This window comes from Cervus canadensis, chromosome 25 (assembly GCF_019320065.1).
Source record: "Cervus canadensis isolate Bull #8, Minnesota chromosome 25, ASM1932006v1, whole genome shotgun sequence".
Taxonomy (NCBI): Eukaryota; Metazoa; Chordata; class Mammalia; order Artiodactyla; family Cervidae; genus Cervus; species Cervus canadensis.
The window spans coordinates 6,318,853-6,340,757 of NC_057410.1; the positions used below are offsets into that span (position 1 = coordinate 6,318,853).

Sequence of the window (21,905 nt, forward strand, 5' to 3'; positions counted from 1 at the left end):
ATCAGATGACCAAATACTGGAGTTTCAGCTTCAACATCAGTACTTCCAAGTATCCAGGGTTGATTTCCCTTAAGATTACTGGTTTGATCTCTCTGCTGTCCAGGGGACTCTCAAGAGCCTTCTCCAGCACCACAATTCGAAGACATCAGTTCTTTGGCACTGCCTTCTTTACAGTCCAGCCCTCACAACTGTATGTGACCACTGGGAAAACCATAGCCTTGACTATATGGACCTGATTGGCAGAGTAATGTCTCTGCTTTTCAGCACACTGTCTAGGTTTGTCATAGCTTTCCTGCCAAAAGCAAACGTCTTATAATTTCATGGCTGCAGGCACCATCTGCAGTGATTTTAGAGCCCAAGAAGGGGAATCTGTCACTACTTCCACCTTTTCCCCCTCTATTTACCATGAAGTAAATCAGGCTGGATGGCATGATCTTATTTTTCTTAGTATTCAGTTTTAAGCCAGGTCTTTCACTCTCTCCTTCATGCTCATCAAGAGGCTTTTTAGTTCCTCTTTGCTTTCTGCCATTAGTGTGGGATCATCCACATATTTGAGGATGTTGATGTTTCTCCCACTTATCTTGATTCCAGCTTGTAACTCATCCAGCCCAGCATTTCTCATTATGTTGCTCAGTGTACAGATTAAACAGACAGGGTTACCGCAGACAGCCCTGTTGTACTCCTTTCTCAATCTTTAACCAATCAGTTGTTCCATACGGGGTTCTAACTATTGCTTCTTGACCCTCATACAGGTTTCTCAGGAGACAGGTAAGGTCTGTCACATGACACTAAATTTTAATTTTAACAGTAGAGTGAATGATCATATTTATGTTTTTAAAATGTCTGGCAGCAGAATGGAGGCTAAATTGGCAGCAGGCAAATTTAAAGCAGAGTTACAAGTTGGGCAGCTGTTACAGTGCTCTATGCCACTTAAGACTGATGAGGAGGGTGAGTTACCGAGCTTAGATACTTTTCTGAGCATGAAGAAGAGAGGGACAGACTTGGTTGCTAGATGTTAAGGGGTCATGGAGGAATGTAGGATAATTTGGTTTCTGGTTTGGGATACTAAATTACTGATGACATTTATTAAAGAGATATTAGAGAAGGAGTACATTTGAGGATGTAAAGACAATTGACAACTTGAAATTGAAATTCTATAAAAAAAAAATACAAGTTGACATGGATGAGTAGAAGTTGGAAATATTCAAGAACTTGAGCGTTGGTCTTACCATGAAGATTTTAGACTCACTGGTGTCAGTTACAATATCACTGAGACTATTGACTGAGAAAAGAGGACATTGAAGAGCAGCTTTGTGGACTACTAACATTTAGGTAGAAGTAGGGAATCTTGTTTAAATAGCTAAATATATTTAGATATAGATATATTCTTCCTCTCTGGAAAGGCAGAATCACTGAGATTATATTTAAAAGCATTGATACGGTAACAAAATTATGAATCCTTTGGATTTGGTAGGGTGGCCATTGGTGGCTTCGTGAGGACCTTTTTGAGGGCCCATTGGGATAGCAAGATGTGTTGTGCTTTGCCGAAGAGTAAGTAAAGATTGAGGAAGGAGAAGCTTGGCTGCAGGGAGAAGTCAGAAAAATGGGAGCAGATAGAAGAGGAAATGAACATGGGAGTAGGGCAGTCATGGGCAGAAGGGGGAAAAGAGTGGCTCTTCTTATAGGCTAAGTTAAAAAAAAGACAGGAAAGGTACGGGGAGAAAAAAGATGGTAGGGGCTGTTTCTAAGGTAAGTCTCCAAGGAGGCAGAAGGAAATTAGGTCCAAAGAATAGGAACAAAAATTATTAGCCTTAGATTTAAGAAGAGTTATATACTCCACGGGTATGTAAGGGAATCACTGATGATAAAGGTGGGGAGTAAGAGAGTTAGAAAGTTGGGGCTTACTTCTTTGAAAAGTAAGCAGCAAGGCTGTCTATTCAGCCTAATGGGTTAGAGACTTAGTGTTTTGAAAAGGTTTGAAATAATTATTGGAAGTAGAGAAGTCTAAACTGGAGATAAGTTGGAGGATGTTGGTTGTCTTTAAAGGACTTGAGATTGATTGAAGACCATAGATATTTAATCTCTGTGAAATGTTCTTTAGTAATTTTAAACTCATAGTATCATTATAGGAACATTTTCATATTGATGTACTAGTGTTTGAGAATCATCAGTCAGTTCAGTTCAGTCGCTCAGTCGTGTCCGACTCTTTGTGACCCCATGGACTGCAGCACGCCAGGCCTCCCTGTCCATCACCAACTCCCGGAGCTTACTCAAACTCATTTCCATTGAGTGGGTGATGCCATCCAACCATCTCATCCTCTGTCATCTGCTTCTCCTCCCACCTTCAGTTTTTCCCAGCATCAGGGTCTTTTCAGATAAGTGAGTTCTTTGCATCAGGTGGGCAAAGTATTGGAGTTTCAGCTTCAACATCAGTCCTTCCAATGAACACCCAGGACTGATCTCCTTTAGGATAGACTGGTTGGATCTCCTTGCAGTCCCAGGGACTCTCAAGAGTCTTCTCCAACACCATAGTTCAAAAGCATCAATTCTTCGGCACTCAGTTTTCTTTATAGTCCAACTCTCACATCCATACATGACTACTGGGAAAACCATAACCTTGACTAGACGGACCTTTGTTGGCAGAGTAATGTCTCTGCTTTTTAATATGCTGTCGAGGTTGGTCGTAACTTTCCTTCCAAGGAATAAGTGTCTTTTAATTTCATGGCTGCAGTCACCACCTGCAGTGATTTTGGAGCCAAAAAAATAAAGTCAGCCACTGTTTTCCACTGTTTCGCCATCTATTTGCCATGAAGTGATGGGACCAGATGCCGTGATCTTAGTTTTCCGAATGCTGAGTTTTAAGCCAACTTTTTCACTCTCCTCTTTCACTTTCAGCAAGAGGCTTTTTAGTTCCTCTTCACTCTCTGCCATAAGGGTGGTCTCATCTGCATATCTGAGGTTATTGATATTTCTCCCAACAATCTTGATTCCAGCTTATGCTTCATCTTTCAGCCCAACGTTTCTCATGATGTACTTTGCATATAAGTTAAATAAACAGGGTGACAATATACAGCCTTGACATACTCCTTTCCCGATTTGGAACCAGTCTGTTGTTCCATGTCCAATTCTAACTGTTGCTTCCTGATGTGCATACAGATTTCTCAAGAGGCGGGTCAGTTGGTCTGGTAGTCCCATCTCTTTGAGAATTTTCTACAGTTTGTTGTGATCCACACAGTCAAAGGCTTTGGCATAGTCAATAAAACAGAAATAGATGTTTTTCTGAAACTCTCTGGCTTTTTCAGTGATCCAGCAGATGTTGGCAGTTTGATCTCTGGTTCCTCTGCCTTTTCTAAAACCAGCTTGAAATCTGGAAGTTCACAGTTAACATATTGTTGAAGCCTAGCTTGGAGAATTTTGAGCATTACTTTACTAGCATGTGAGATGAGTGCAGTTGTGCGGTAGTTTGAGCATTCCTTGGCATTGCCTTTCTTTGGGATTGGAACGAAAACAGACCTTTTGGGTAGTGACACATGTGAGGCGTCATCGTTAAAGTCCCTTGTATTCCCTGGTGGCTCATCTGGCTAAAAAATCCACCTGCATGCAGGAGACCTGGGTTCAATCCCTGGGTTGAAAAGATCCCCTGGAGAAGGAGAGGGCTACCCACTCCAGTATTCTGCCTGGGGAATTCCATGGACTGTATAGTCCATGCAGTCACAAAGAGTTGGACACGACTGAGCGATTTTGTGGATCACAGTAAACTGTGGAAAGTTCTGAAAGAGATGGGCATACGAGACCACCTGACCTGCCTCTTGAGAAACCTGTATGCACATCAGAAAGCAACAGTTAGAACTGGACATGGAACAACAGACTGGTTCCAAATCGGGAAAGGAGTACGTCAAGGCTGTATAGTCACCCTGTTTATTTAACTTATATGCAAAGTACATCATGAGAAACGTTGGGCTGAAAGATGAAGCATAAGCTGGAATCAAGATTGCTGGGAGAAATATCAATAACCTGATATGCAGATGAGACCACCCTTATGGCAGAGAGTGAAGAGGAACTAAAAAGCCTCTTGCTGAAAGTGAAAGAGGAGAGTGAAAAAGTTGGCTTAAAACTCAATATTCAGAAAACCAAGATCACGGCATCTGGTCCCATCACTTCATGGCAAATAGATGGCGAAACAGTGGAAACAGTGGCTGACTTTATTTTTTTGGCTCCAAAATCACTGCAGGTGGTGACTGCAGCCATGAAATTAAAAGACGCTTACTCCTTGGAAGGAAAGTTATGACCAACCTAGATAGCATATTAAAAAGCAGAGACATTACTTTGCCAACAAAGGTCCGTCTAGTCAAGGCTATGGTTTTCCCAGTAGTCATGTATGGATGTGAGAGTTGGACTGTGAAGAAGGCTGAGTGCCGAAGAATTGATGCTTTTGAACTATGGTGTTGGAGAAGACTCTTGAGAGTCCCTGGGACTGCAAGGAGATCCAACTAGTCCATCCTAAAGGAGATCAGTCCTGGGTGTTCATTGGAAGGACTGATGTTGAAGCCGAAACTCCAATACTTTGCCCACCTCATGCGAAGAGCTGACTCATTTGAAAAGACCCTTATGCTGGGAGGGATTGAGGGCAGGAGGAGAAGGGGACGACAGAGGATGAGATGGTTGGCTGGCATCGCCAACTCGATGGACATGGGTTTGGGTGGGCTCTGGGAGTTGGTGATGGACAGGGAGGCCTGGCATGCTGCGATTCATGGAGTCGCAAAGAGTCGGACACGACTGAGCAACTGAAATGAACTGAGCGATTTTCACTTTCACTTTTCACTAAAACAGAGGGAATGATAGTGATTCAGCCACAGTCAGAAGCCTCACTCAAAAGTGGAAATGATCTTGAGCATATTTTGGTACATTTATTTCATAGCTTTTTATATAGGAACACAGTGAGATGGCTCAATATTATTCAGAAACATTTCATCCTCAGTTTCTTCTGTATGATACTGACTCCTTTGTGTAAGAAGCTTAAATTTGTTTGTTTATCATAAGGAGGTTAATAATTACTCTGGGCTATCTAGATGTTTGCACATTAGTATTTAGTTGAAACTTAGATGATTGCAAGTCTGTAGTTTAATCTTTGGTAAGTTTAATATTTGGTACTAAAGGTTGATCAGCTTAAAATCAGTATATATGTCAGTTTTAGAATTTTTTGATTGTTTGGTTTACATATCTTCCCAGATAACAGGGGTGGTAATCTGTATTTTTGTACTTTGTGCTTTTCATTTCTTATGAGATGTCAACCAATCATTTTCACCTTTCTGGCTTAGTTAGTAGTTGCTCTAGTTAACAAACAATTTCTTGAAAATGAATGCATTACTGTATATCAAATTCATAATTTGATCAATTTGGAAACAAGTCATGTTTTTCTAAAGAAAATTCTTCCAGGTTTATGTAACTTTTTGTTAAAATCTAATGGAAATTCACCTGTTGGATTTGGAAGAGATTTGTTGTTGTTCAGTCACTCAGTTGTGTCTGACTGTTTGCGACCCCATAGACTGCAGCACGCTAGGCTTCCCTGCCCTTCACCAACTTCTGGAACTTGCTCAAACTCATGTCCAATAAGTTGGTGATGCAATCCAACCATCTCGTCCTGTCGTCCCATTCTCCTGCCCCCAATCTTTGCCAGCATCAGGATCTTTTCTTTTGGAACAGATAGTATAAAATAAATATGAGGTAATAGAAACTAATGAACTTCTTTTAAAAAATAAGTAGTAATGAAACTAAAGCTGTCTATTGTATACATTTTTCTGTACATATTTCTATCCCATTTTTATGCTTGAAACCTCATTTGCTGTCAGCTTTGTTGGCTGCAGCGTTGTTCAAGTCTGTGTGTTTGACTTTCATTCTGTGCCTGTATATGAAGGTTATACATAAACCGGTGTTGTTGTTTAGTTGCCAGGTCATGTCCAATTCTTTTGTGACCCCGTAGACTATAGCCTGCCAGGCTCCTCTGTCCATGGGATTTCCAAGGCAAGAATATTGGCATGGGTTGCCATTTCCTTCTCGGGAAACCTTCGTGACCCAAAGATCAAACCTGTGTCTCCTGCATTGGCAGGTCGATTCTCTACCACTGAGCCACCAGGGAAGCCCATTCTGTATTAAATAAGAAACATATTAATCATATTGAGTATCCTATTTCAGAAAACAGAATACAGAGAAAAATGTAACAAAACCCCTGTGTAAACCTCTATTAGTTTAAAAAAAATCTTTACAAATACAGTTGAATCTCCCTTTACCTGTTTGCCTCATCCTAACCCCTTCCCTCTCTTGCCACAGGGAGCCACCCTCCAGAAATGGATTTTTATTATTCCCTTTACTTATATTTTCAGTATGTATATAGGAATCTATGAATATTATTATCTGTGGCATGTTTAAAAATTTTCTATAGTTGTACTGTGTGTACATATCTGTATCAATATATTTGTGTTACATTCAGTTCAGTCACTCAGTTGTGTCCAACTCATGTATCCTTTTGCAGCTTCTATTTTTTTTATTCAGCATTGCAGTTTTGAGATTTATCCATGTTAATACTTGCGGCTGTGTTTTTCATTTCAGTTTTTCTATAATATGTCGTGATAGGAGTAGTGGATATTAGGGAGCTTTTCCAGTTTTCTATTTGCTACTTACATTGCGCTACATATAATGTAACTGCATTACAAGTTGTATTCTTGTAAATATGTGCAAGAGTTTCTCATGATAAGACTTAGCAATGACAATATGTGATTTTGCATTATACACATCTTCATCTTTAATAAATATTGCCGAATTATTCTCCAAAATGAGGATTCTAGTTTACACCCCAGTTGATAGTTTATGAGCTGTAGTTACTACACATCTTCTCCACACAATATTATTGACACATGTACATGTGCTTGTGTGTTCACCAATTTCATGCAAACGATGTGGTATGATATTAATTTGTATTTTTTACATTGCTAATGATATAGAACATTTTCTCCTTTGTATCGAGGCCATTCTGATGTCCTGTGTATTGTCCTTTTTTTCTTTTTAAATGAGTTTTTCATGTATTCTAATCCTTTGTTGGTTATAGGCAGTATTTTTCCCAGTCTCTGTCTTTCTTTACTTGGTTAAACAGAAGGTTTTCATTTTAACCTTGCAATTTTATCAACCTTTACTTTTAAGAGTTTTTGTTTTTTGTCTTTACTCTTCCTATATTCTGAAGTAACAAGAGTTTTTTCTATTATCTTTTAAAAATTATATTTTTGCTTTCACATTTATGTTTTTGATCCAACTATAATTTATTTTTGTACAGCTTCTGCTGTAATAGAGCTTGTGTTCCTGAAAATCACTGTGCTATATGCAAAATCATGCAGTAAAACCCACAGGGCATATGGGAAAAATAGGGTTGGGGCACAGCACTTGAAAATTTCTTGGCAGTGACCCATTTTTTAAAAACAAGACACCTAATAAAAATGATAGCATAGTTTTACATTTATTAAAAGTTGAGAAACACACTAATACCCCCAAAAATATGTCATTTTTATTCTTAATAAAAGGAAATTTGCTTGAAGTGGGATTCAAAAACATTGCAGCCTGTAAGTTATTGTGAAATGGTAGAAGGAAGGTTATCCAAAATCTGCCAAGAAATTGTAACAGATGTGGAGAGTGTAGTTCATAATGCACGTGGTGATTGTAAGTACATGTAAAAATGTATGTTTTGTGCATACCTGTGCAACTCAGTATAGCTGGGTAGTTTTCTTCATTTTTCGAGTGTATGTTCTGGAGTTAGGGCTAGGGTGAGACAAGTGAGGCTCCTGGGGTGTAAAAGGACGCACCCCCTGTTAGGGTCCCTTGGCATCTCACCTGCTTTACCCGAGTCCTCACACTGTGTAGAGTGAAGTCGTACTTAAGCATACGCAGACTTTGTGTTACTGTTCCCTTATTAGCAGTTGTGTTTAACACATTCAGGTTTTCTTAAACTTTTTCGAGTAGAACTGACTATGTATGTGAGGTGTAGAGCTCTAATTAATATTTCCCCTGTATATATAGCCAGGTCTTTCTACACTGGTTTGTAATGAAGCTGTTAGCGTATCGCATAGTCCCACGGATGTTGGATACTTGAGCCTGGTTCTGGTTTCTTTGTGCTTTCATTGGTCTTTTCTCTTCTCCCTGTGCTGCTAATACATTTTCTTAATCAAGGGTCTGGCACTAAGTTTGTAACCTTGGGCAAGTTAATTTCTTTGTGCCTGTATAGAAGTGCCTACCTCAATGGGTAATTAAAGGAGTAAGTGCTGCCTTGCCCAAGAGTAAAGCTCAAATGTTAGTTATTTTGTTATTGTTAAAGGTAATCCTTGTAACTGAATAAAGAATCTTGAGAGTTAGTAAACTGAGATTGCTATCTTGTGTTTTCTTTTACAAACTAAGAGGAAATGGGAAGAAGCTTATGGAAGGATTCCCTGAGAAAAGCGACTTTAAATTATCTGAAAGATAAGAGTTAACTAGGTGGTGAAAGCAGTAGGAGAAGGTTTGAGGCAGAAGGAGCCACGAGGCAGAAAATAGTGTGTCCAGGAACTAGATCTCAGCAAAAAGAAAAATGGTACCAGTTAAGACTAAAGAGGGAGGTAGGAGCAGATCAGATCATGCAAGACCTATTAGGCAAAGTTACCGATTTTAGACATCATCTTAAAATCAGTTATAACTATTTTTAAAGATTGGTATTTCAAGAATAAAAGCCATGAAATATCAACCTTTACAAATAGTTAAAACTATTCAAAAAAGAAACTCAGAAGCTACAGTTGGGTGCATCTGGACCTTAATAATGTATCAAAGATTTAGAGTGCTGTTGAAAATGTATGATAAATTTAGGTCTTTGTTCACTTACTTAAAATCTTGGTGAGCTGTTGGTTTTGTCCTAGACTTTTATGAATTAAAATGGAGGAATCTTGTATTTTGGTTTGGGCAGGTCTATAATAAAGTTTTTACAGTACAACAGATCCGTGTAAATGTCTTGGAATATTTTTATTTTCATTTATATGTCCACTTTATCTAATTTCAAGGGTACACCTAAGAAGACTACACATTATTTCCGTAGTAGATACTCCTGTTTTTTCTGCTTCCCTCATGTTTCATTGGTTTTCCCTGGTGGCTCAGAGGTAGAGAACCTGCCTGCCAGTGCAGGAGTTGAAGGTTCAATCCCTGGGTCAGAAAGATCCCCTGGAGACCAAAATGGCAACCCACTCCAGTATTCTTGCCTGGGAAATCCCATGGACAGAGGAGCCTGGCAGGCTACCATCCTTAGCATCATGGAGTCAGACACAACTGAGCACGCATGCACGCATACAATTAAGTCTAATTTTCTTTATTCAATTTAACATACAAAGACGTTGCTAGTCTAATTTATTTTGTTTATCTTACAAGCAGGGTTTTCTTAAAACTTAGTTTTTCAACTCTCTTTTTTCCTCATAGACATCAAAATCTACAATTTGGGGGCATTCCATTGTATGATCCTGATAGTATGTTTGAAGTACTCATGTATAGATAATTCTACCTTACCCATTTTTAGGAAACTGAACTGCTGATGAATATTCCTTAAAAATTGTGGGGTTCTGTTAGTTTGGTGCCTTTACTTCAGGTGTTTTCAGACATAAAGATAGCATTTCATTCCTACAGGGCTCTGTGTATAGTGCTATAAGCATGGAAGCGTTGGAATGATGTTCTAAACAACTTGGCTCTACACGTGGACTTTAAACATCTTGTTAACCTTTGCTTTTGTTTGTGATTGAGCCTAGTTAACTGTGAGGGGAAATGTTTCTGGAAAAAAATTTTTTAAATAATTATGAACCAGTGGCAAAGCATGGTAGGTATAATATAAATAAATTTATATGGTTTTTTTAGATTTATAATTTTTTATGCTTTCTTTGCTAGAGAACCATTATTGTACTTTTTCCGTCACTGGTCATCTGATGAGAAGCTAATTTAGGTATTTGAAAACAGGGTGAATATAGTTTCAGTAATGGTTATAGTGCTTGGTTTCACACTTTTGAAATCAATTAAAAACCAGCCCTGCTTGCCCCAGCAAATTTTACTTATGTATGAGAAACAGTGGGAGACAGTGTTGTTGCTATCAACTTTTGTTAGTAAAGAAGCTAGTTATTTTTAAAGTTTCTTTTAAAACTTTGACTATAATTACTAAAATCAATCTTCCAAACCTTTAATAATTGCTTTCCTTACTCCTTGAAAGATACAATAAAACACATACAATTAGCATACTGTATTTGTAAGTTGTTTTGCAAAAGAACCATTTTTCATGTTAACATTTTACCATGTTGCATGTAAAATTTTATCTTGATTGATACTTGCAATTGTCATTTGAATTTTTGTTCAATTGGCACATATTGTGTTGAACAGCTATTGCATTTTTTTTAAGTTCTATTAAGGATTTTTTGTTTAATGTGTATGTCAGTAGTTGTCTGTAGTAGATATTTTATAGAACAATAGAAATGATGTCTTACACAAGTGGAATGTTTCTCTTCTGCAACTGTGGCATTAGTTATTCTCAGTAATCCTTAAGTAGACATGTACTTTTATATAAAAGTGAAATATGAAAAATAGAGGGACTTCCCTTGTGGCCCATTGGTTAAGACTTTGCCTTCCAATGTGGGGGGTGCAGGTTTGAGCCCTGGTTGGGGAGCTAAGATCCCACATGCCTTGCAGCCAAAAAACCAAAACATGAAACAGAAGCAACATTGTAAGTCATTCAAAATGGTCCACATTAAAAATATATATATATTTTTAAAAAATAGCTTTTCTGCTATTCTTAAAGTTCTTGATGTTATTTTCTTTTACCAATTTCTCTTCTTTTTTAGGTACCTAGTCGATAGTCGCTGGTTCAAACAGTGGAAAAAGTATGTTGGCTTTGACAGCTGGGACAAGTACCAGATGGGAGATCAAAACGTTTATCCTGGACCCATTGATAACTCTGGGCTTCTTAGAGGTATTATTTCCTTAAGTCAAGTTTGTAAATGTGTTCATTTTAATATGTTATGGTCAATATATATAATGTGGAAAATTTTAATGTAAATAAATTGATAAATCAGAAATTTCTTATATAGTCATCCCTTGGTGTCCATGTGGGGTTTGGTTCCACAACCCCTCTCATATATTAAAATCTATGGATGCTCAAGCCCCTTATATAAAATGGCATAATATTTGCATATAATCTGTGTGTCTTCCTGTATACTTTAAGTCTTTTGTTGGTTACTCCAGTATTCTTGCCTGGGAAATCCCATGGTTGGAGGAGCCTGGTGGCCTACAGTCCACGGGGTTGCAAAGAGTCGGACACAACTGAGCAACTTCACTTCACTTTTTAATACCTAACAAAGTATAAATGCTATGTAAATAGTTGCTGGTACACAGCAAATTCAAGTTTTGGTTTTTGGAACTTTCTGGAATGTTTTCCCTCCCTCAGGATGCAGAGGGCCGACTATATTATAGATTTGACCTAATGAATTCAGATTATTTTGTCATAATTAGTTTTCTTTATCATGACAGATTTTTGTCATTTATGATATTAAAAGGGTTTATTAGCTTTTAAGGCTAGAATGTAGTTTAGAAAGCACTACCTTACCGTTTGTAAGGAAATGCTCTATTGTGTATTATTTTGCTAACAGACACATAACTTCTTTAGTTGGGGAGCAGTGGTATATGTTTACATTCTTGGATTTTTGGATTATTTTTCTACAACCCTTACTATTAATACTTGCCAGCTCTTCTAAAACTCTGGTGACATTTAAAGAGAATAAAACCTAAATACCAGAACTTTTGTTACCTGCCTAGATGAAATAACAAGGACTAGACTTATCTTTCCATTTAAATGAACCAAAACCCTGACAAAATATATGAAACAGTGATTCTCAAAACGTTGGACACCAGGCAGTGAAGAACAGTGATCCCTGAGAAGTCTGAAACAAATGAAATGAGCCCTGTGTTTTCCTCAGCTTACTGTACTGAGAGAGTTTCCAAGACACTGCACAGAAGGGGGGACCCATGCAAAGCCTGGCAACCTCCCTTAGTTGAGAAAAGAGTTTGGAGTCCAGGGAGACCAAGGCGGCCAGAGTTTCCAGGGCAGAGGACCAGAGAGGAATGAGCAGCACGTAAGGAGAGGGAGAGACCTAGAGATCTACAGAAACTGCTGAAGACTCTTCTAAGTCTTCAGCTGACTGTTGACTAGTGCATGTGTGTTACACGCTACCCAAGGCCAAGAAAAGAATTATCCAAAAGAATTAGAGCAATCATTTAGGTTCATGTGACCAAATCAGGTTCATTTGCCAGATGTGCTATAAGCCAGATGCTGAGATGGCAAAGTTTGCAGCAGGGAAGGGATTTATTTGTGAGGCAACCAAGTGAGGAGTTGGGAGAACAACTCTCAGATTCACCTACCTGATAGCAAGGGACTCAGGGTATTTGTGGAAATAAAGAAGCAGGGTAGTCCAAGGTATGCAGAGCATGGGGAAGGGTAATTGATGATAAGAAGAAAGTGGGTCATTCTTGTGCAGATGCAGCTAAGCTACTTGCTTCTTCATGAGACACATGTTCAGAAAATGGAGGTGTTAGCATGTTCTGAGGGTGGAATTGTGGGCCCTCTCACATCAAAAGGTCACTAAGCGGACACTTCATCCAAGCCCAACTAGGCAGTTAATGGTCTTAATCTTAGCTCTACCTAGAACTGAACGCAGCCGATTGCAAGTTCCTGAAAAACATCTCAGGAAAATATCTTATTTTTAGACTTTATGAAACTTGGAGGACTTGCGAGTTTTTGTAAAAACAATTAAAGTGAGCTTGATCAGTGAAAGCAGGTTACAGTTCACTGTTTATTAAGAAATTATAGTTTAATGGATCTAACTGATGAGTACCCTCGGTTTCACTCATAAAGGAGCAAGAATAATGTGTTCACAGTAGCCAGAGTGGAAAATGTTATCAATCATGGAGTAGACTGCAGAGAGTGGGTTTGCCTCTATAGAAGGGCAAAATGAATCCTCTTGTCCTTCTAAATTGAAAGCAACTATTTCCAAGTAACTTAACTGCATCTTAGAACAGAACGCAAGAGTATGTGTGTGTGTGTGTGTATGTGTGTGTGTGTGTGTGTGTGTGTGTGTGTGTGTGTGTGTGTGCGCGCGCATGCTCAGTTGTGTCTGACTTTTTGCAACCCCATCTATTGCAACCTACCAGACTCCTCGGTCCCTGGAATTTTTCTCCCGCAGACAAAAATAGTGGAGTGGGTGGCCATTTCCTCCTCTAGGGTATCTTCCCCACCCAGGGATTGAACCCGCCTCTCTTCCATCTTCTGCATTGGCAGGTAGACTCTTCACCACATGCCACCTGGGAAGCAGGAATACAAAAATAACCAGCATCCATCCAACAAGATAAAATTTTTAATATCTTGGATCCAAACAGATAGTAGCCAGAATGCAAAGAAGCAGAAAATATAATGCATAATAAGGAGAAATAGCAATGTTTAAAAAAAAATTTTAAGTGGAGAAGAACACAAAGCAGATGAAACAAACACAAAGCAAATAGCAAGTGAGATGGTAGATTTAAACCCAGCTCTGTGAACAGTTGTGTTTAATGTAAATTTGAGGGAGAGACTGTAAGATTGGAATAAAAAATAAAGACCCAACTGTATGCTGTCTACCAGAAACCCACCTTAAATACAAAGTACAAATAGAGATTGAAAGATTCTAAGACTAACCTCCAGTCATCCTCACTCTTATATAATCTCCCCTTTGAGTGTGAGTGGAACCTGAGAATAGGATATCATTCCTGTGATTGATTATGTTATATGACAAAAGGGAGATTACCCCAGTGAGCTTTATCTGATCATACATGCTCTTTGAAAGCAGAGCTTTCTCTGGCTGGTAGCTATAGAAGTTAGGATTTAAAGCATGAGAACTCATTGCTAATTTGAAAATGGAGGGGGCTATGTGAAAAGAAAGACAGGTGTTGTCTAGGGACAAGGAGAATTGTGCCTCTAGCCAGCAAGAAAACAGGCACCTCATACCTGTAGCCGTGAGGAACTAGATTCTGCCAGCAACCTGAATGGACTTGGAGGTAGATTCTTTCCCAGAGCCTCCAGATAGGAGAGAGGTCTGTCTGGCATCTTGATTTCCTCTTCCAAGACCCTAAGTAGAAAGCCCAGTTGAACTCACCTGAACTTCTGACCCACAGAACTGTGAGAATATAAATAGGTATTGTTTTAAACTACTATGGTTATTTGTTAGCAGTAGAAAACTAAGACACATATTAACTTCAGTCCATCAGGTTGCAAAGAGTCGGACACAACTGAGTGATTGAACTGAACCGAACATATACAGCACTATAATCAAAAGAATGCTGGAGTGGCCATTTTAATATCAGACATTAAGATTTAGAACAGAGAACATTATCAGGGATAAAAGTTCATTTCATATTTGTAAACGGGCTAGGACAGTTCATTAAGAAAAAAACATAATAATCCTAAATATATACCCATCTAATGGCGTCACTTGAAAATACGTGAAGCAAAACCTGCCAGAACCACAAGGAGAAGTAGAAAAATATCCACAACTATACAATGGATATTTCAGTATTATTCTCTCCATAAATAATAGAAAACGTGTAGACAAAAAAGGAGTAAGGAAATAAATCAATCTGCTTGTCCTAACTGACATTTATAGAATACAGTATGTTCCCTACATACTAACCGTGAATTTTCAAAGATGTGTACATGCATTCACGTGTCCAGTTATGTAAGCTGGTTCACGTGTCTGGAATACACTGTTACATGCACGCATCCTTTGCAAGTGGCTGTGCTTTGTGTTCTTGACTGTAAAGTACTGTACAGAGTACAGTGGTGCGGTATCTTTATTTCAAGCCCAGGATGTTCAGAAGCAAGCATAAAAGCAGCGGTGATGTAGCTGGGACTGCTGAGAAGCACCAAGCAATAACAATGGAAACAAAAGTGAAAATAATTGAGAGAGTGGAGCAAGGCAAAAAGGTGGTAAAGATCACTTATTCTTATAATATGAATCATTCAGTCTTGGAACATGTGAAGTATGCCATGCCAATGATGTTGACAGTAATACCAAAGAAGTGTGGAAAAGTGATGGAGGAGATGGAGAAACTTCTCAGTATGTGAATGCAGGATCAGTGTCAGCTGAGTCGCTCTCGGTTTAATGCTGATGCAAGAGAAAGTTAAAAGCCTTATGAAGACTTGAAGAAGAAACATGGTGAAGAATCAGAAGGCACATCTTTTAAAGCCAACCATGACTGCTTTGATCGATTCAAGGCTAGAGCCAAGCTTCACAATGTAAAGGTGAGTGCCGAGGCAGCGAGTGTAGGTATGGCACATGCCTGGAAATTTCCTGAAATGTTTTAAGAAATTATTGATGAAGGAACGTATTTACCATAGCAGGTTTTTAATGTGGATGCGAGGACTGTACTGGAAGAGGAATTCAGACCAAAGTTATATCAGTAAGAAAGAAAAGTTGATGCCAGGCTATAAAGCACTAAAGGATAGGCTAACTCTCTTTGTTTGGTGGCAGTGCTTCTGGCAGTATGAAGCCAGAGCATCTTTTAGTGTCTCATCCAGAGAACCCAAGAACCCTTAAAAACAGCCAGGGGCTCTCTTCATTTTTGTGGAAGAGAAACCCCAAAGCCTAGGTTACACAGGCCATTTTCCAGAATTGGTTTTTGCACCATTTTATCCCAGAGTTGAGAAACACTGCTTGAAGAAAGACATCCCATTCAACATCCTTTTGCTGCTCAACAGTACTCTCGGCCACCCTCCATTCATGGATGACTTTCATCCCAGTGTGTATCTGCCACCAAATACTATGTCAGTTATCCAGCCTGTGGACCAGGAGGTTATAGTGACTTTCAAGAAATATTATTCAAATTGCACTTTTTGTCAGACAATAAAGGCAAGTGACATATATCAGGAACAGCCTTGCAACAGTTTTGGAAGGGCTGTACCACGTACAAACCCATAAAAGACATTGACTTTGCTTGGTGTGATGTTTGGTTGTCATCATGAATGGGATTTGGAAGAACCTTTACCCATCATTTTCATGGATTTGAGGTGGACAAAGAGTCAACAGAGGTCTTCAGCCACTTAGTGACCCTCAGGAAAAAATTGGAGCTGGATCTGCAAGAGGATGACCTCATTGACCTCCTTGCTGTGCAAAATGCTGCTGCTGCTGCTAAGTCGCTTCAGTCGTGTCCGACCCTGTGCGACCCCATAGACGGCAGCCCACCAGGCTCCCCCATCCCTGGGATTCTCAAGGCAAGAACACTGGAGTGGGTTGCCATTTCCTTCTCCAATGCATGAAAGTGAAAAGTGAAAGTGAAGTCACTCAGTCGTGTCCGACTCGTGGCAATCCAATGGACTGCAGCCCACCAGGCTCCTCCGTCCATGGGATTTTCCAGGCAAGAGCACTGGAGTGGGGTGCCATTGCCTTCTCCAGTGCAAAATGAGGAGCTTACTAATACAGACCTCATGGAATTGGAGGCCCAGAGAAAGGATGAAGAGAGACAAGAGGAAGAAGAAATAAGTGAAGAACCGAAGAGATTCATGACACATGAAATGGCGAACGGTTTTCTTTGAGGAGGCACTGTCAGTTTTTGAGGCGTGGGACCCAAGTGTAGAATGGTACATGAAGGTTGCCACTGCTGTTCTGATGCAGTCCAGTGCTCCTCTGTCATCTGTGACAAGAAAAAAGAGAACTACTTACCCAGACATCACTGGATCATTTTTTCAACAGGGTAGATAGAATTGAATTGAGCAAGGACCCAGAACCTGTGTCATCAGCATCAAGCATGAGTGGCATGGCACCTTGCCCTCTGCCTCCTGCTGCCGACGGTCTTTCAGCTCTCACCGTCTCCCGCCTCCTCGCTGCCTCCGTCAGTAGCTCTGCTCGCCTGCTCACTCTGTGCCCCTGCGTGCAGCGGTGGTACTCTGCGTGCTACTGTACTTTTCAGGGTGGTGTACTATAAGATTCAAAATGTTCTCCTTATTTTGTGTGTGTGTGTTTTTAAAATATTATTTATGTGGGAAAAAACACTATTATTTATAATAGTGTAAACACTCTTATTAGTGTTGTAAATCTACACTAATATCTATAGTGTAGTACTGTATAGCCAGTTGTATTAGTTAGATACCTAGGCTAACCTTGCTGGACTTATGAACACACTCTTGAAATGGAAACTGTTCATGTGTAGAGGACTTACTGTATTCCCACTGAACAACAGCAGAATAAAAATTCTTTTTGGTGTTCACATGATGCATTTAGATAAACTGTATTATGCATAAAACCTGGTTCAGTGAAGTTAGCAGGAGTTAAATCATACAGATGTTTTCTTACTCTAGGGGAATAATAACAACCGAGAGGGGAAACATATTCAGGTGTTTGAAAACTGACATACTTCTGTGTGACTCATGGGTCAGAGAGGACTCAGAGAAATTAGCACGTATTTTTAACTAAATGAAGGTGAAAACAAAGCATGTAAAAATTTGTGGAAGGCAAATAGTATGTGGAGGGTAATTTATAGCTCTTTTAACATGCATAAGGAAAAGGAAAGGTCTCAAATCAGTGACCTTGGTTTCTGACTCAGGAAACTAAAAATAAGAACAAATTAAACTAAATCAAGCAGAAGAAAAGAAATACTAAGTTCAGAACAGAAATCAAATAAAGGGAAAACAGAAAAATAGAGAAAATCAATGAATCCAAAGACTGGTTCTTTATGAAGATAATAAAATTTATAAAGACCTAGTTTGATCACAAGAGAAAGGTAAAAGACACAACCACCAATATCGAACAAGAGAGGTGACATCTGTACAGAAATCTACAAATAGCAAAAGGACAATAAAGAAATATTTCTTGAAAGATGAAAACTAATAAAGCTGATTCCAAAAGAATGAATTCTCTGAAGAGCCCTGTATCCATTAAAGAAGTTGAATTTGTAGTTTAAAATCTCCTCACAAAGAAAACATCAGAGCTTGATGGTGCCACTAGTGAGTTCTGCCAGTGCTGTTTGAGAGAATTACGCCAGTTCAACAGAAGCTCTTTTCAGAAATTAGGAGAGACTGCTTCATGCAATGAAACCAGCATTACTTTGATACCAAAGTCTAAGAGAGACATTTCAAGGAAAAAAATTTCTCAACCAGTATACCCCTGATGAACATAGATGCATCTGTTATTAACAAAATTTTAGTAAATCAAGTCCAAAAATAAAGAGGATAGATATATAGAAAAAACATTACCAAAATACTAGATGAAAGAGTAAAATACAAAGAAACTTCCTCAACCTCAGAATGGGCATCTGTGAAAAATGGGCGTCTTACAGATGACATACCCACCAGTGAAAGACAGAGTGCTTTCTCTCCAAAATCAGGGAAAAGCAAGAATGTCTACTCTCAGCTCTTTAAGCCAGGATTGTACCGAAGGTTCTAGAGAGTGTAATAAAGCAAAAAGAAAAGGTAAAAGACATACAGATTGTATAGGAAGAAGTAATAAGTCTTCCTTTATTCACAAATACATGTGTCTATGTAGAAAATAAAATCTACAAAAAAAAAACCTTCTAGAGTTAATAAATGGAATTAGCCTGTAGGATACAAGACCATTACTCAAAAACCAGTTGTGTTTCTTGTGCACTAAAAATGAACTAACATGAATTTAAATTTTAAAAATATATTTTATAATGGCACCAGAATATAAAATGCAGATAAATCTATAATACATGTAAACTAAAAAGTACAGGATATTGCTGAGATAAATTAAAGCCTAAATAGATAAATTATGTTATTGGATCAGAAGACTCAGTATTGTTTAATTCCTCCACTCAGTCTACAGATTCAACACAATTTCAAATCACATTCCTAGTAGGCATTTTAAAAAATGAGATAGAAATTCAGTTCAGTTCAGTCACTCAGTCATGTCCAACTCTTTGCCACACCATAAAATTCATCCTTTGAAATTCTGTAATTCACTGGCTTTCTTTTTTTATATTCATAGTTTTACAACCATCACCATCGTCTAATTCCACAAAATTTTCATCACTCGAGAAGGAAACGTCGTATCTGTTAGCAGTCACTCTTCATCCCCTCTCAAGACCCCAGCCCCAGGCAGTCATTAATACATTTTCTGTCTCTGAATTCTCTGCTTGTGAACATTTCATCTAAAAGGAATCAAACTATATGTGGCCATAGCATTGGACTTCTTTTGCTTGGTACAAAGTTTTCAAGTGTCATTCATGTGTCATGAATCAGTATTTTACTCTTTTTTTAGTAGATGGCTAATTTTCCATTGTATGGAGATATGCCACATTTAATTTATCCGTTCATCAACTGACAGACATTTGGGTTGTTTTTACTTTCTGGCTATGAATGAATAATTTATTCATGAACTATTCATGTATGAATTTTTGTGTAGATGTGTTCTTGGTCATATAGTAACTCTGTGTTTAACTGTTTGAGGAATTGCTTAACTTTTCCAAAATAGTTGGCATCATTTTACATTCCCACCAGCAGCAAGTAGGGTACCAGTTCCTCCACACCTTGCCAACACTTATTATTGTCTATTCTTTTATATTATAGCCATCCTAATGGGTATGAAATGGTGGTGGTTGTTCAGTTGCTAAGGCAGGTCTGACTCTTTGCAACCCTGTGATGCCAGCCTTCCCTGTCTTTCACTGTCTCCTGGAGTTTGCTCAAACTCATGTCCTTTGAGACAGTGATGCTATCCAAACATCTCATCCTCTTTAGCCCCCTTTTCCTCCTGCCTTCAGTCTTTCCCAGGGTCAGGGTCTTTTCCAATGAACTGATATCTATTGTTACTTTGATTTGTATTTGTTATTTTAATATCTGTTTGTTATTTTGATTTCCCTAATGATTAATGATGTTAAGTATCATATCTGCGTTGCTTATATCTGTTTTGGAAAAATATTCAGATCCTGTGCTCATTTTTTAATTGGGTTATTTGTATGTTTACTATTACATTTTAAGAGTTGTTTATGTATTCTGGATACTAGTCCCTTATCAAACAAGGTTTCCAAAAATTGTCTCCCATTCTGTGTGTGTCTTTTACTTTCTTGATGGTGCCTCTGAAGTGCAAATTAATTGTGATGAAATCCCGTTTATCTATTTTTTTTCTTTGGTTGCTTGTGATTTTGTTGCAGAAAGCATCTGCATCAGAAAAGACATGTTTTCTTCTAAGAGTTTTTGAGTTTTGGCTGTTACATTTCTGTCTCTGATCAATTTTAAGTTAATATTTGTTTATAGTGTGAGATAAAAATCAGTTGAACATATTAGAGCATCCAGTAGTAGACCCACAAGTATATGGCCAATTCATTTTACATAAAAATGTAAGAGAAATTCAGTGAAGTCTTTTAAATAGATGAATGCTGCTTGAGCGTTAAGTATCTATTTGCCATAAACAAATGAACTTTGACCTGTACCCAGCACCATGTACAAAATTAACTCAAAACACACCATAGACTTAAATGTAAAAACCAAAGCTATGAAACTCTTAGGAAAAAATTAGGAGATTTTTGTGACACTGTTAGGCAAAAATTTCTTAAGTATAAATTTAAAAAGCATGATTGATAAAGGGGAAAATTGATAATTTGTAATTCATCACTAACAAAAGCTTCTTCAGATAACACTGTTAAGAGAATGAAAAGATAAACCACAGTGTGGGAGAAAGTATTTGCAAATTACTTAGCTGATAAAGTATGTGCAGAATAAAGAATTCCATAAAGCCAGTGGAAAAAGTAGACAAAAGGCTTAAACAGATGCCTCACCAGAGAAGGTAGTGTTTTCAGAAAACACATGTAAAAATACTCAACATCACTAGTCATTAGAAAAATGAAGATTAAAACCACAATGAGGTCCCACTGTGCATGATTTGAATCATTTACAATGATTCAAATTAAAAGATAAACCCATACCAAGTATTGATGAGGCTGTAGAGCAAGTAGAACTTTCATACACAATTTTGGGTAATGAAATAGTCTTGCAGTTTTTTAAAAAGCTAACTATACATTTACCATAGGAACCAACCATTCCACTCCTTGGTATTTACCCAAGAGAAATGAAGAGAAAACTTCTAAGTGTTCATATCAGTGTTACTTGTTGTAGAGAAAATTGGAAACAGTACAAAATGCCCGTCAGTAGCTGAATGAATAAAGAAATTACAGAATGTTCATATAAAGTAATGAAATCCTACTCAGCAATTAAAAGGAATGAACTCTTGAAACATAAAAATATGGATGGATTTCAAGATAATGATGCAACATAAATGATGCCAAATAAAGCAGTACATACCAATTTTATATAATCTAAAAAATGCAAATTAGTCTACAGTTCGACAACACAGATAAGCAGTTTTCAGGGCACAGGACAGTGAACCTGGATGGACAGGAAGGAGGGATTACACCCCAGAAAAGGACTACAGGGAAACCTTTGTGGCCAGGGGCTGAGGGGAGATGCTGATGGATATTTTTATCGTTTTGGTAATGATGATTTCACACTTGTATTGCTATGTCACAACAAATTTTACATTTTAAATCTCAGCAGTTTTGATATCAATTTTATATCAAAAACAGAAGTAACAAAAATGAGAGGTTCTGTGTTTAGGGTGGTTCTTCCTCCCTTAAAAATGATTCAAAAATTGATCATTTTATTTTATCCACTTAAGGGCTTCCCAGGTGGCTCAGTGGTAAAGACTCCACCTGCCAGTGTGGGAGACATGGATTTGATCCCTGGGTCGAGAAGACCCCCTGGAGAAGGAAATGGCATCCCACTCCAGTATTCTTACCCGGGAAATCTCATGGACAGAGAAGCCTGGTGGGCTGCTGTCCAT

The 21,905-nt window shown here is 38.3% G+C and overlaps 1 protein-coding gene across 3 annotated transcripts in view; it reads left to right on the forward strand.

Annotated features, from left to right (window-relative positions):
* USP15 (ubiquitin specific peptidase 15) overlaps positions 1–21,905 on the forward strand; it is a 125,024-nt gene that overhangs the window by 13,758 nt on the left and 89,361 nt on the right. For all 3 annotated transcript variants that reach the window (XM_043446347.1, XM_043446343.1, XM_043446344.1), the window contains exon 2: positions 10,878–11,005. In XM_043446347.1, coding sequence (XP_043302282.1) covers positions 10,878–11,005 — 128 coding nt within the window. The remainder of the gene's footprint in view (positions 1–10,877; positions 11,006–21,905) is intronic.